Source organism: Onychomys torridus, chromosome 1 (genome assembly GCF_903995425.1).
Source record: "Onychomys torridus chromosome 1, mOncTor1.1, whole genome shotgun sequence".
NCBI classification, from domain to species: Eukaryota; Metazoa; Chordata; class Mammalia; order Rodentia; family Cricetidae; genus Onychomys; species Onychomys torridus.
The window spans coordinates 166,575,748-166,591,277 of NC_050443.1; the positions used below are offsets into that span (position 1 = coordinate 166,575,748).

The 15,530-nt window shown below is 43.9% G+C and overlaps 1 protein-coding gene across 1 annotated transcript in view; it reads left to right on the forward strand.

Annotated features, from left to right (window-relative positions):
* Cfap58 (cilia and flagella associated protein 58) overlaps positions 1-15,530 on the forward strand; it is a 101,064-nt gene that overhangs the window by 47,295 nt on the left and 38,239 nt on the right. Inside the window, exons 12-15 of the mRNA XM_036176953.1 lie at positions 473-613; positions 2,154-2,377; positions 5,174-5,285; positions 7,196-7,300. Of these exons, the coding sequence (XP_036032846.1) occupies positions 473-613; positions 2,154-2,377; positions 5,174-5,285; positions 7,196-7,300 (582 nt within the window). The remainder of the gene's footprint in view (positions 1-472; positions 614-2,153; positions 2,378-5,173; positions 5,286-7,195; positions 7,301-15,530) is intronic.

Sequence of the window (15,530 nt, forward strand, 5' to 3'; positions counted from 1 at the left end):
AGATGCTTAGTTGTTACTGTTGACTAATTCAATTCATTCTCACAACAGACCTTCTCTTAGCAGTGAGTGTACTGGTTATGGTAGGACCACTAGAGAAGCTGGTACATGTAGAGACCTTCCCTGTTCTCACCCACACCCTCCTCCTGAACTGTTCTTAGTGGATTGTGGTAGGAAGGGGGATAAGCTGTTGAATCCCATGAGGCCCCTTCTGTGCTCACACAGAAGAGCGGTAGGGAAACCCTCAGGGCACAACTTCCAGAATAACCAGGATCATTGCAACGGGCACTGTTCTTAGTGGGTGTGCATGCACAAGCACACTCAGCTTGTTTGGGTTATGGTAGCACTTGAACTCTGTTAAACGGAGCATGAGAGGAATGCACAAGAAGCATGGCTGTGCAGCCAAATGCAGCCCACTGGTCCTGCTTAGGCTACTGCTCACTGCAATGTGTCTGAATGACCCACTCTCTGTCAGGCCGAGCTGCAGAAGCTGAGACAGCAAGCCCTGGAGACCAAACACTTCATTGAAAAGCAGGAGGTGGAGGAGAGGAAACTGCTGCGCATCATCGCCGAGGCCGACGGGGAGAGAGTGCGTCAGAAGAAAGAGTTAGACCAGGTAGAAGCTCCTTGTCACACTTCCACTAGTGACCAGTTCAGAGGCCAGCAGGCACATCTCGGGCTCACTGTGAAATAGTTGTCCATCCGTTCACACCTACAAGCACTTCTTGGTGTCAGTTATCCTTCTAAGCCCTGGGGACACATTGGCCAATAGAACCATAGTTCCCTGTTTTCAGGGAGTGTAAGCTCTAACATAATTTAGCTGCCCATACATAAATGCCATCCATAATTACATGATAGAAACACAAGTGTATAATTTTAGGATTAGAAAAACAATTTTTTTTTTTTTTGAAAAGAGAAAAAGTCTCCCTGTGTAACCTAAGCTGGTCTTTAATTGGTTATTCTCCTGCCTCAGCCTCCTGAATTCTGGAATTGCAGATGACAGGTTTGTGTCACCATACTTTACTATAAGCCAGAAACCTAGATGCTCGCAGGGTCCTGTCAGGGAGAAGTTGGTCAGTGTGATAGGTAAGACATGATGGAACTTGACGAGAGTTGGCCTACCAGGAAAGCATTCAAGTTGAAACATTCTGAAAAATGGGTTGGAGGCACTGGAGCAATGGCTCAGTGTAGCACGAATCTTAAGGAGTCTTATTAATAAGAACAACCTGAGGCCAGGTATTGGGGTGAACGCTGGAAGATCAGAGACACAGAACAAGCTACAGCTATCTCACCTTGCCAGTTCCTCAGCTGGTCTTGTTTCCTCAGACTGCAAGCTTCTGAGTCCTTATCCGAATGGGTCTCAGCTGAGCTGTGCTGCTCCAAAGCCAAAAAGCTTAACCAGCCAAATGCTTAACCAGCCAAATGCTGCTAGTTTCTGGTCTTCACGCCTTATGTAATCTTTCTACATTCTACCATTACTCCCTGGGATTAAAGGCTGGATTTCTGGGATTAAAGGTGTGTGTCACCATGCCTGGCTGTTTCTAATGTGGCCTTGAACTCAGAGATCCAGAGGTATTTCTGTCTCTAGAATGCTAGGATTAAAGGCGTGTGCTACCACTGCCTATCCTCATGTTTAATATTGTGGCCGTCCTGTTCTCTGACCCCAGGTAAGATTATTATCGTGCACAATATATTGGGGAGCACATACCACCACAACTCAGGGGTTAAGAGCACTGATTATTCTGCTAGAGGACTGGGGTTCAGTTCTCAGGACCTGAATGATGGTGCACAGCTGTCTGCAACCCCAGTGCCAGGGGATCTGATGACCTCCTCTCCAGCCTCTGTGGGCACTGCATGAGCCAGGTACACAGACATGCATACAGGAAAAACATCCATGCACATAAAAATAGATAAATAAAAAAAAAAAAAAAAAAAGCAAACAGAAGGACACAGCTTCAGGCCAAGCATTACCGGATTACCAGACCATGGCTACAGCAATTGGAGAAGAGCCATGTTGAGTATCCAATGGGATATTTTCAGTGCCCTGCCCACGGGACACGTGTAGACAAGCAGTAGATATTTGTGGACAGATTGGATGCTGCTGTCATGGTGGAAAGGGAGACTTTTTTTCATTCCAAGAGGCCATGTCTTTCCAGGTCATCAGCGAGAGAGACATCCTTGGGTCTCAACTTGTTCGGCGCAATGATGAGTTAGCCCTGTTATACGAGAAGATCAAGATCCAGCAGTCAGTGCTGAACAAAGGCGAGACCCAGTACAACCAGAGGGTGGAGGACATGCGCATCCTCAAGCTGGAGATCAAGAAGCTGCGCAGGGAGAAGGGGATCCTCGCCAGAAGTGTGGCTAACGTGGAGGAGCTCAGGTAAGAGGTGCTTGGGGAGGTCCACGGGGAGCCCTGTAAAATGGCCTTGTGTGGGTCTTTGAGGCTTTAAGCAAATGACACAAAATAGACTTCATAGAATGAAAGGGTCTATTGGATAAGAACAACTCTTCCAGAAAGTCTCCCCTGTGCTCACTCTGTGTCACCAAAACAGGCCAGTCTCCTTCCAGGGGGTGTGGAGGACAGCAAAACGGTCATTAAAACACCCTTCTGGCTCTTTCAAAAGGAAATTTCAAATCAAAGCATAAACACAAACCAACACAAATGAGTTACAATTCAGAATTTTTCCCCCTCAGTGAGTTCTTTGGAATTCCTTTAATCAGGCAGCATGCAAGAGACTGAGCATCAGTATTTAAAAGCCATCTTGCCAATATATGCACGTCTTTTCTCTTGGAATAACATATATGATAGAAAGAGGTGGAAAATTTAATTTTATTACTCTCTGAAAATCTGTTTCTTTAAAAGGTGGCCAAATTTCCCACCTGCCTTTTGATTCATCGTCTGTGGCTTTCACTCAGTTCACACCTTCCTTCTTGAAATCTTTCACCACTCGGCATCTGCTTTCCCTGTGGGAAAACATCCTGTGTATCCCATGAGCCATTGCAGGGGACTGAACGAGAGAACTGGCATTCCTTGGTGACTCCCCTTATTCCCCATAGACTTGGAGAGGCGCTGCTTCTCCTGGGCCACTGTGGGAGAAGGATGTGGTTTGGATCTGTTTCTTCTATTAATTAGAAGAAAAGATACTTCTGATGTTCAGATGCAGGAGTGGGGAGCTTGCCACTATCAAGGATGGATCGATCCTTTTGTTTTTGGAGTTGCTTGTCTTTCAGATGATGAATGTAGTACATATTCATTGTAGAAATGTGGGGGATGCATAAAAATCACACAGAAGGGATTAGAAACATCGCCCATAACTTCACTACTCAGAGAGAACCCCATTGATGTATCAGCAACAAGTGGGCTCATTCTAAGTGGCCACTGAATGACCTTAAGGGCTGTCATTACATTTGTCAGCCATGAGTTATTTTTATGACATATAAAAAGGACCAAATTCGATCTGTTGCTAGTCAATATTACTAGTTTGTTGATAAGGGATTTTATTTGCCCTTCCAAGGACAGAGCAGTCTCATAAAGGATGGAGACCAAGTAGCCCTGCTGTCCACCAGCTGTGTGACCTTGGGCAAATTGCTAAATGTCTCTGAGATTTGGACTTGTAGTTACAGTAAAAGGTAATACAGACAAACACAATGTGCCTCACAGAGTCTCCTCCACAGTCAGGCCTCAAGCATGGCAGCTCGTATGTTTTCCTTCCCCTCCCAGGGATGTTCTAGAAAAGCAAAGTGTTAAAAAATATGCTTTTAATTCTAAGCAGCTTGTTCTGCACTCCCTGTTGAGTGAACATCATGCAGTTAATTCTAATGGTTTGTCTTGTTAATGAGGGGAAGTTGCATTATTGGTTTAAATGAAGCAATTAAGTAAAAGAGATGGCTTCATGTTAGTAATCTGCACACCCACAGCAGATGAGGACAGGTAGGAATGTCTCTATCGCATGACTCAAAGCCAGCGTTTGTCCCTTCTCCTTCTCCAACAAAGGTGACTAGAATCGCTCAAGATACTGAGGGTGGAAGAGATTGACTAGAGATGCCTGAAGGTTTTAGAAACACATTTGAAACAGAGCTGGGGCCCTAGGGATGTTTTTATTTTATTTTATTTTATTTTATTTTATTTTATTTTATTTTATTTTATTTTATTTTATTTTATTTTATTTTATTTTTTTTTTTAGCCACCCATGCTTGGTGGCTGTGGGACATAAAGTAGAATATCTTCATTGCTCTAAACTCAGAGTCCCCAAATCTAGGCTGCAAATTGGAATTACCTGCAGGACTTTTCAAACCTGTGAAATGCAGGCCCTGCACCATACTCCATACAGCAAAAGTCCTCTGGGGAATGCGTCCAGGCAAAGGGATGTTGGGAGCACTCCATGAGATTCCACTATGCAGTGAAGACGAAAGTAGGGGCCACAACTGGTGCTGGCTTATTGCTTGCGCTACAGTGACTTGCAGTCAGGTGTGGAGCTTGCAAATAGAGTGTTCACTGACCACTACTGTAGAGACAGAAACACTGAAATGTATCGGGACTTTCAGGGGTCACTTCCCGACCTGGTTCCTTTCATATGCTTTTAAATTCCTCGAACGTTCAGAATCAAGATTCTAAAGGCTGCTGTTGCTCAGAGCTAAGGCAGTTCCTGAATTCCAAACGAATTAGTATTCTTTGTGACCTGTGTAGGTTGGGGAAGCTGGCATCTCTCAGTGCTAACAAGTTTCTTAGTTCCAGCTTTTTATGCTACAGTGTGTCTATAGTAATGAATTCATTAGTTTTTTTTTTTCATGTGTATGTGTGTTGTACACATGCATGTGTGTGGACACACATGTGAGTATGCACAGAGGGAGCAGAGGTTGGTATCTGATGCATTCCTCAATGGTTTTCTACTTTACTTATGAGATAGATCTTTGGGTGAATCTAGAGCCCACAGGTCCAGTCTGACTGGCTAGCCAGCGTATGGGGGAGGGGATCATCTGCCTCATTCTTCCCAGTGGTGGGATTATGGGTGGGCCACTATACCTGGTTGGCTTTTATATGGGTTCTGGGAATTTGAACTCTGGACCTTATGAATTCAGGGCAAGTGTTTTATGCACCAAGCCATCCCCCAGATCCCTGTATCAAAGATAACGAATTCAAGGGAATTCTTTGCCAAGCAAAGCTTGTCTTATCCAGGCAGGAGCTTTTCCACATGCAAAGAGAATTTTTGAAGGAGAGGACGAGATGCCGAGCCCTGGAGGAGGAGCTGGAGAACCCCATGAATGTGCACAGATGGAGGAAGCTGGAGGTACCACCTGCTGGAGCATTCTTCCTGTCCCCTCCTCCCCACCTACTCAAGACTCCTAACCTAAAGCAGGACGAGAGGTTCCCTTTAATTTAATGATATGCAAATTGTCACCTACAATGTAAAACTGGATCAAATGTAAACTGGGTTGTTTTAGAACCAGATGGTTAATTTGAGTTTGGCTTTAAAAGTCTTGGACAAAATCCTACTTGCCCCTAAAAAGACCCCTTGTAAGCTGTGCATCGCTTTCATTGATGGGTATGTATTTTGCTTCTCCAGTAGTTTTGAGTTTTGGATTGACTATTAGTTGCCTTTAGCAATCTCTCCCACCAATATCTTAGCCATCTTCCTACTGGTTTTGCATTCTTCCATTTCCTGCAGGAAATATGGTTTGGTGACTCAATCCTTTCAAAGGCCTAGACTGTGTTAGCCAAGCCTTTTCTCTTAGGATCTGGCAACAGAGCCGAAAGTACCACTGGCAAAATATGGGAAATTGACTTTGTACTCTGTGACTCCTGCTAGACATTATGACCAACCCTGCAAATAACAGCCACAGACCAGCTCTGCTTGGTCAAGACAAGGATGAACCTCTCTTTTAGTTATACATAGCCATGTGGTACCAAAAGGGACTTTGGCTAAACGACCAATTGCCATGTTGAGAAATATAAGTCTATGGCACAAGAAAGTTCAGTAAGAGGTGGAAAATCATCCAAATAGGATTTTATTTTTATTTTCTTTTAATGAAGGAAGTATTAAAGTTAATGCATTATAATTTGTGTAAATACAAGGCCTGAATTTTAACATCCAGGGCTGCTAAGCAAAGGTGTGCTAAATCCTGCCCAGTTATGTGGGCATCAGCTGGTGCTGGGTAAGCAAAGTCAGAGTCAATGAAATGTCATCTTTATTCCTCTTTAGTGCCCAAAGTGGCACAGCTTACTAACCCAGCGATTAACATGGATCTGCCTGGGAAGTGGAGCTGAAGATCTCACACCTGCTTACATCACATTAGCCTACCCCCATGTGTTCTCATGTAGATCTTGGACATTTCCAACTCCACGTCAATTTCTATTTAAAACAATTAAGGACTCTGAGAGGTAGTTGAAAATATCCAGCTGCTAGATGAATTCAAAGTGTCAGTATGGCTGAAAGCAAATACCTTGGCTCCAAGTCCAGAGGGCAAATGATCAGCTTACACCCGTAGCTCTTGTTTGGGAGAAACACACGTAGCCACTGAAGGAGCATCAGAGCTGTCCAGGTTGATTCCATTTGAGTACTAAATGCCACAGCTGTATTTTGCTGCCTCCCCTCAGCAGATGCCACATCCTAGAATCCTTCACCATTGTGGGCTCTATGTAGTCTGCTGGTGACAATCATCAGGGGGAACTCCAGAGTTGATTGATTTCGGGAAGTCAGTCCTATGGAAACCTGAGGTGGCAGGGAGAGCTCAGAGCATCATAATGAGAACCACAGACTTTGAGCAGTGCACATCTTGAGTCCAGCTGGGATTCTTCACAGCCTTGGCAAATGACTTCTTTGCTCCTAAATGCTCCTGTCTGTAAAAGGGGAAGACTGATATCTCCTCACACTGTCACGTGGCTAAAATGTGATATTACGTGGGAAGCACCGAGCATCATACATGGTCGTGATGATTAGGGTCTTTTCTTCTGGCAGAACATTCACTTTTCATTCCTGGGTTAGTTAGAGCCATGGTCAAGACAGCGGGAAACTGTGGTCTGCTTTTGGGAGCAGGAATTTATGGCAGTGTCGTTTGCTATGCCTTTTTCTCTTTTGGTTCTAGTTCTTTATGTGCCAGGTCTTCAAGTGCGGAAGGCATTCAAATAAAGCACTAATTATTGTGCGCAGACCACGGTGCTCTGAAACTGATGCTCTCTCCCATTGTTCTCCTCGGACAGGCTAGTGACCCCAGCACCTTTGAGCTGATCCAGAAAATCCACACCCTGCAGAAGCGCCTCATCAGCAAGACAGAAGAGGTGGTAGAGAAAGAGCTTCTCCTTCAGGTACCCCTGTCGTTGTTTGTGCTCCCCAAGCAAGCGTGGCCATCTCCAGGATCCTCAGAGCTAGTACTTGGCAGCATTGCGTGCCCCATCCTAAGCTGTAGATGGCAACAGCGACTCACACAACGAGAACAAGCAGCCGAATTAATTGTTCTTTTATGCTGCGATCACTGATATTTCAAGAATCCCAGAAAATTGAGTTCAAGGCTAGACTTGCTGCAGTCGGGTAATGTGAACATTTTTCTCACTTTCCTACAGTTCTATTATTTGTCAAATTATTTTAACCATTTTTCTTCCTACCTTCATGTAGTGTGAAGTGCTGTGATTTCAGTTTTGAAAACAGTTTTCACATAGAGCACAAATGATCTGCCCACAGGAGGATCTGTGTGAATGAAGCAGAACGATGTGTTTGGGGATGTGATCTGTGTGTGTGGGTGTGTGTATGTGTGGGGGGTATGCATGGGGCAAAGTATGTACATACTAGTGCACATTCATGGGAAGGCTAGATGAGGATGCTGGGCATCTTCCTAATAGCCACCCACCATATTCTCTAGAAATAGGTTTTTGCAGTAAGCCTGAATCTTGACTAGGCAGGCTAGTGAACAAGCTCCCAGGATCCACTTGTCTCAGTCCTCCTGATGCTGGGGTTACTGGCATGCATGGGTGTAGAGGAATCAAACTCAAGTCCTCATACTTGAATAGTAAGAGCTCTCACCCACTGAACCATCTCCCCATCCTGGCTTTGAGAATGTTAGGAAGTAAATCCTGGCATTTTTATCAGTCACTGGTGCCATCCCCACCAGATGCTGCTGACACTGTTGCTCCTCCTACCCCTTCAGCCCTCCCCCCTCGAGCCCCTCCCCCTTCCTCCCCCTCTCTGTTTCTCCTCCACCTTTACTAGGACATCCCTTACCATGTGCTGGCTACTCTGTGGTGTGGAGGCTTTAGCTGCCCTGTCTCATTTCATCTGAGCAGCTCATGTGTGAGTCTTACCACCCGCAGTTGGTGGTAAGAAAGTTGGGTCCTGGAGATTTAACAATGAGGTAAGAATGGCAGTGCTGGCATCAGGTGGTCTGGATTGGCATTCTGCTTCTGCTGGCTTGCAGCTATTTGATTGTTATTTCTCTGCACCTGAGGTTCTCAGTCTATATTAAGGACAACAATAGAATCCATGAAAATGAGTGTTGTAGGCACCAAAGGACCTTAGCATTAGACCCGAGTTCATATTAGGTATTGATTCCAATGTGACGTTAACTATTGGGTGACCATTTGTAGGAGTAGAAACTTCTACACGTGTGCAAGAGGAGCCTTTTGCCCCTCTTCTACTTAGTATTTGACTTTAGATGTGTTTTCCCAAAAGTTGGCTGGACAGTACAGCACTCAGCAATTGGGATGTCACTGCCTCTCTTGAAGATGAGCATAGTGATGGAGAAGGCAGGATCTGGAGTGGAGAAGCATTGTCTTCAAGAGTTGATGGTTCAATGACTTAGGGAGCATCAGAGACATTTTTCAAACATTGCTTTCCCCTTCTGTAAAGCAGGGATCGTAATACTAATTAAAGGAGCATACTAACTTGGGGGTCTTGTGCCAATTAGAGCACAGGCACTGGAGACTCACCAGAGTGTGAACTGTGACTTGAAAAATGCTAGGACAATGCACCATCCCAAGGCCAGGCAGCTGGAGAGCAAAGGCTTGAGACTCCAGCCAGCCAGTCACCCCAGAACGCAAACCTTCCCTGGCTTGACTCTCTTGCCTCTTCTGTTACTGTTGCCACTTGTTAAGATTTAAAGAGGATTGGTTTCGTGTTGTGCCAAAACTCAGTTTTAAAAATAATTTGCCTTGTATTTTATAAGGAGTTTGTTCTATTCTATATTGGGTGGCAAAACTACAAAAATGTGTTTGTCCCTGGGTGCGTTAATGTGCACCATGTGAGTGCAGGTGCCGGTGGGGACTGGAGTTAAAGGCAGTTGTAAGCCTCCTGATGGGAGGCTTGGTCCTCTGCAAGAGCAGTAGGTGTTCCTAACCACTGAGCTAGCTCCCCATTCCCTGGGCACTAAAACTGTTATTTCTTTTCTCTCACAAACTTTGGGTTCTCTCTGCCTTGTCAAAGTACAGGCACAGTCATGAATCTCTCTTTTCCTTCCTCCTCTCTTCTCACCTCTCCTACCTTCTCATTTCATCCTCTCTGTTTTTGGTGTTGAGGATTGAACCATGCATATTTGAGACAAGAATTCTGTCACTGAACTATGCCCACAACCCCTTGTAAAATACATATAGGCACTCGAGTCCATAAAGCATCTTCTAAGTAATACCTGAGTTCCTTCCCACAGGCTCTGATATATATGGTATTTTTATTTAGTTGTAAATCTTTTCTCCTTTAAGAATTACTCCCCCACTGAGAATAAGTCTGAAGGATCCCCGTTGTTCCTTCCATGAGAATGAAGAGCACACTTTAAGGTCTTCGGATCCATGCATATTTCAGCTAAACTTTCCTCAGGTCTTTTACTTCCACCAAGGACAGTGGTAGATGCCATCACTGGAATCTAATCCTGCCTTTGAGCGTAAGCGATTCTTTAGAAGTAAATGATCCCAGGGTTTGAAAAAGATACATGCCTTCTATACATCTGGACTCACAGAGATCCACTCGCCTCTGCCTCTCCAGTGCTGGGGTTAAAGGCGAGTGCTTTTAATGTCATCCTCAGCTTGACTCCTCCTTTTAGCTGTGTTATTTTTTTAACTTCAAACACTTTTGGTATGATCGTAAGGTGAGTAGAAGGGTATAATTTTTATTTCTTTCTAAGGAAATTATTTTTTTAATACTATATAGAATCTCTCACAAGAATGCTAAAAGTTGTCTGATATTAGTATAGCCCTACTACAGGGTTCTTTAAAACAATATTTGTATATCTTTGAATTTTGGGGTGGTCTTTGTATTTTTGGCAAATCCCTTGTAAAATAAAAAACAAACCATCTGGCTCTGTTTATGTTTTGGTTGATGTACTTAGTTCACTAGTGTTTACTGTGGTTCCTTTCTATCTTCTTATTTCACAGTATTTAGTGTGTGTGTGTGTGTGTGTGTATGCTTGTGCATGCACACTTCACATGTAAGTGAGTGCAGGCATGCATGTGCCATGATGTTGTATAGCTGGAGAGATTAATAGAAATGGGCTGAATATAAGAGTAAGAGCTAGACAATGGTAGGCCTGAGCTAATGGCCAAGCAGCTTAAATAATATGAGCTTCTGTGTGTTTATTTTATAAGTGGGCTGTCGGACTGACAGGGCTTGGCGGGGCTGGAGAGAAGGTCTCCAGGTACACTATACTTTGCCATGTGGCTCGTGGCTTACTGGTACCTATCTCGATTGTCATGGCGGCGGCTGGCAGCTCTCTCCCCAGCCTTCCACTTGCCCGAATTCTCTTCTCTGCTTGTCCCGCCTATACTTCCTGCCTGGCTACTGGCCAATCAGTGTTTTATTTACTAACCAACCAGGGCAGCGCATTTGATGTACAGAACATCCCACAGCAATGTTGTGTGGCAGTCAGGGGTCAGCTCTCAGGGGCTGGTTCTCTTCTACCACTGTGGGATCTCCAGATGGATATCATGTCACTTATCTGGGGACTCAAGCCCCCAAACGTGTTTCTGCCAGCTTCCCTAGGCAATGCCACTTGTTTAGAGTGATATTTTTATGTTAAGCTCTCAACTTGGGACTCTTTGGACTGTTTGGTTAACATATGTTGGGATCCCAGACTTGTGACTGGAGGTTGGTAGATTTTCATTCCCAGAGGAATCATGTTTTTTCCCAATGAGAGCCCAAGAGAGATGGGTCCTTGTGGTCCTCCCGGCAGAGGTGGGACATTTCTGTCGATCTTTTTGCTTCTGCTGTAACTCCTATATGGAGGGGTCTCACTCACAGCTCTCCAGTTCACACAGGCTCAGACCCTCACTCTTGTCCTCCTGTGGTCCCTCAAAGCCAGGCTCCTTGCTTGCTGAGGGGTGGCTGCCATATGTCACTGTTCACTACTTCAAGCTTAGAACATCTTTTGACTTTGACATTGGAGCAAACCACATGTAGACCTTCTTGTGGTAAATGCATATGTTGCTTTGTTTAGAGTGTTTCATGTTTTGTAAACAGCAGAGTTTAGAATCTCAGATTATTTAGCCTGATAAATGGTTATCAATAGGGATTGTGTTGTTGGTTTGAATGAGAAATGTCCTCCATAGGCTCGGGCATTTGAACACTTGGTCCCCAGTTGGCAGACTGTTTGGAGAGGTTTAAGAGGTGCAGCCTTGCCGTAGGAAGTGCTGGAGTAAGCGTGTCACTGGAGGCAGGCTTTGAGAGATGCAGCTTCATCATACTTCCTCTTTGCACTCCCTGATGCATGCTTTCAGTTTCAGATATGTAAGACATGATATTCCAGTTTCCTGTGCCTGCCACCAAGCCTTTGCAGCCACGATAGACTCTTATGTCCTGGAACTATAAGCCCCAATGAATTCTTCCTTCTGTGAATTGCTTTGGTCACGGTCACAGCCAATAGAAAAGCAGCTAATGTAGAGGTCTCATCTCTTTTCTTCCTCATCTGTAAATTTGGGGCAATAACAATAATTGCCCACAGACTTACTTGAGTGTACTAATGGACATCCAAGTTGAGAAGAATATTCAGTTATCATTAACAATGTCATCATCAGCATCAATACTGTTATTAATAATACTGTTATCTGTCACCAAGCAGTTTTATAGATCTTCAAAGTCTCAGTTTTTTTTAAATCAATCCTTCATTTAGTCTTTTGTGATTGGCTGCTACAAAGTTCCTTAGCAGTCATGTATCCCCAGGCAACAAACCTTGATATGTTGGCAATCATGACATGCTCTGCAGGATTGGTTATTCTTTTAGCTTTAGGTGTTCTATTAAACTATTAGAAAACTTCCCAGCACTTCCAGAAGAAAATTTTGTACACTTTTGAAGATACGTGGTTGAGTTCTTTGAGTCCCAATATTACTTTTTTTGTGTCTTGGCGATAGAGAGACTCCACTATTTCTAAGAAGCAGATAAAATGAAGACTATTTCTTCCCTACTAGACTGGGGAGTTCCTTAAGAAAGGCACCTTCTATTTATTCCTCTGCCTTCTCTCTCTGTTAAGGGCTCTGCAAACAGACTTTTTAGTCACTTACTTGTTGCTATTATGAAATTCGACAACAGAAGCAACTTAAGGGAGAGAGGGTTTCTTTTGTTGTTGTTTTCTTTTTTGGCTCACAGATCCAGAGGAACACAGTCCACCTTGGCAGGGAAGGTGTGGCAGCAGGAGCAAGAGGCTGGCTTATAGCATTTCAGCAGCACTCAGGAATTGGAGAGTGAAACGGAAGTGCAGCAGGGCTAGAGCACCTCAAGGCTTGCTCCCAGTGGCCCACTTCCTCCAGTGGGGCTCCACCTCCTAAAAGTTCCCCAGCCTTCCCAAAGAGTACCACCAGATGGGTTCCAAGAGTTTAAACAGACAATCTTACAGAAGACATTTCAAGCCATAAACACCTAGCCAGTTCCTTATCCTTGAATTTTTACTGTGAATGCTCTTTTCTTCTTCAGGGAGCCCTCTCTTCCTTGGTTAGTGTTTTTTGATGAAGTTCACATGCCTTTTTTTCCTTTCACATCACAGCTGATTAATGAGTTAATGATTCATATAATGATTAATGAAATCATTATAATTGTGTTCTGTGTGTATGCTTGCATATGTGTTCCTGTGTGCCAGTGCACATGTGTGTGGAGGTATCTGTGGAAATCAAGGGTCAACTTTAGTTATTGCCCCTCAGGCACTGTCTACCTTGTGTTTTGGGAGAGGGTCTTTCATTGGCCTAGACTTACCAAGTAGGACATTAGCCTAGACTTATGATTAGGCCAAGATGGCTTACTAGAGAGCTCCAAGGACCCTGTCTCTGCCTCTCCAGTGCTGAGATTATATTCATATATCACAGCACTTGACTCTTTCATGTAAATTCTGGGACTTAGATTTTTATCAACAGAACTTCCCTCCAAGCCCACCGTTGTGCATCTTGACACTTTTATGCTAGACTGTAGGTTCTACACAACAAAGGTGCAATAACAATAATTGCCCACAGAAAATTATTGTTCCAAAGGTGATTTCAGAGTCTTCTTATTGATTATCACACCCATAGCATCATCCCTGCTAATATCTGACCAGTGACTGATTAATTCTGGAAGAATAGTGGTCCTCTGAAAAGTCATATGTCTTACAGACAAATTTTGGGCCAATAAGACAGGGAATTACTCTTCCTGTTGCCTTGGCACTTTGCTGTTAACTTTGCAAGGGTTTGGGATTTACTTTTGGTTTATGGATTTGTCTATATTATCTTTCTGTGCAGAGCAGGTTGACTCCAATGGGTGTGCTCAAAGTGTGCCCCTTGCTGCGTTTCTAGCAGACAATGGTCCTTGAACCTCACATCACAGTTTTGGTGGGAAGATGGAAAGTCTGCATTCTTGCCGGGATTGGAAACTTAGGTATGGGTGGGAAGACTAGCTTGCTGTTGCCCACCAGGGTTCTCTCCCCTTCAAGGAAGTATATGCATTTGAAACATATCAGCACATGCCATTGCTGTTTCTCCACTCTGCCCTCGTACCTTTCCCATCCACAGGATTAATGACAGAGTTCTTTAAAGACATCTGTGGGATCAGGCTAGCATGTGTATGGTGATGTCTGTCATTTCATCATCATAATCATCATCATCATCATCATCATCATCATCAATCCCAAATAAATAATGAGCATGAGGCAAGGTGTTATAAGTATAGGAAGCTTAACCTCTTGCTGCAGGCACTTGCCAGCATACGGCTCACTTAGAGCAGCTGGGATTTTTCCCCTGAAGTCCTTAAATAACTTTATTTTCAGGGCCAGGCAAGAACTTAGCAACAGTGAAGTAAGCTTTGCATATGAGGATCAGAAATGTCTATTGTTGGTGCTCTCGGAGTTGGAAGCCAAAGGGAGTGCCGGGACTGCAGCTCAGGGCACTGCGGGTCCCTTCTCCAGGAAACAGCTGTCAGAATCCAGCCACATTCAGGCTTATAGGTCACTCCATTTGTCAAGAATAGCTAGAAATGTGTTTGGTATGTTGACTATTACTCATTAGTAAGCCTTAAAAATACCAAGTGAGCCTTTCAAAACTAAGTCTTGGGCTGACGAGATGGCCCAGTGATTGAGAGCATTGGCTACTTGTTCAGAGGATCCAGTTTTGATTCCCAGCACCCCACATGGCAGCCAACAATCATCTGAAACTCCAATTCCAGGGGATCTGATGCCCTCTTCTGGCTTCTATGGGCACTGCTTATATATGTATACTTACATACGTGTATGCAAACACCTATACACATAAAATTAAAAAATACTAAAACAAGCCAGGTGGTGGTGGCTCATGGCTTTAATCCCAGTACTTGGGAGGCAGAGGCAGGCAGATCTATGTGAGTTTGAGGCCAGCCTGGTCTACAAAGCCAGTTTCAGTGATGGGTGAGTCACCCGAGTAGTACTACCATTTTGAATAAAGAAAATAAAGTTGACCTTCTAGAATGCTCTCACTGAGTTAGTTTCCCTAGCACACCCATTATACAAATAAGAACGATGAGGTTTCTCCCATGAGGTGTAGCAGTAGTAATGTCGTACCAGAAGGTGTTAATATAGTGGGAGACTCCAATGAACACTGATTCCTCTGCAATGATGTGGGTGAGAATGTGAGGTTGGAGGAGTTCAGATGTATCTTGCCTTAGGAAATCATCACACACATTCTTTCACAGTCATGTAGAAGCCTGGGTAGTGGGTATATCCTCTGATGCATAAATCATGAATTGAATTGGAAGTCACTGCTTCTTTGCTGACATGTGGGTACTGCCTTTTCAAGGTGAACTTTCTCTTTAATTTAATTTTATGACTGATTGGATAGAAGTCTAGTTTATTTAACTGTAAAATGACTGAAATTAGAGGAGAGTGTGGACAGTTCTGCATGAGTTTCCTGCTGTATTGAGGAACAAGCCCCATATAGCCTGTTTTTAGATCATTCTCCACCAAAGAATCTACATTTTTGTGACCTCCTGACCATCCCACCTTTATGGGCATTTACTAAAGTTGTTAAATGCCATAGGTATGTTTGTGTGTGTCTTACCATTCAATTGTCATCACAAACCAAGAGGAGCTAGTACCACTTCCTGTCACAGAGGGAAAAAAAATGTAAGACAAA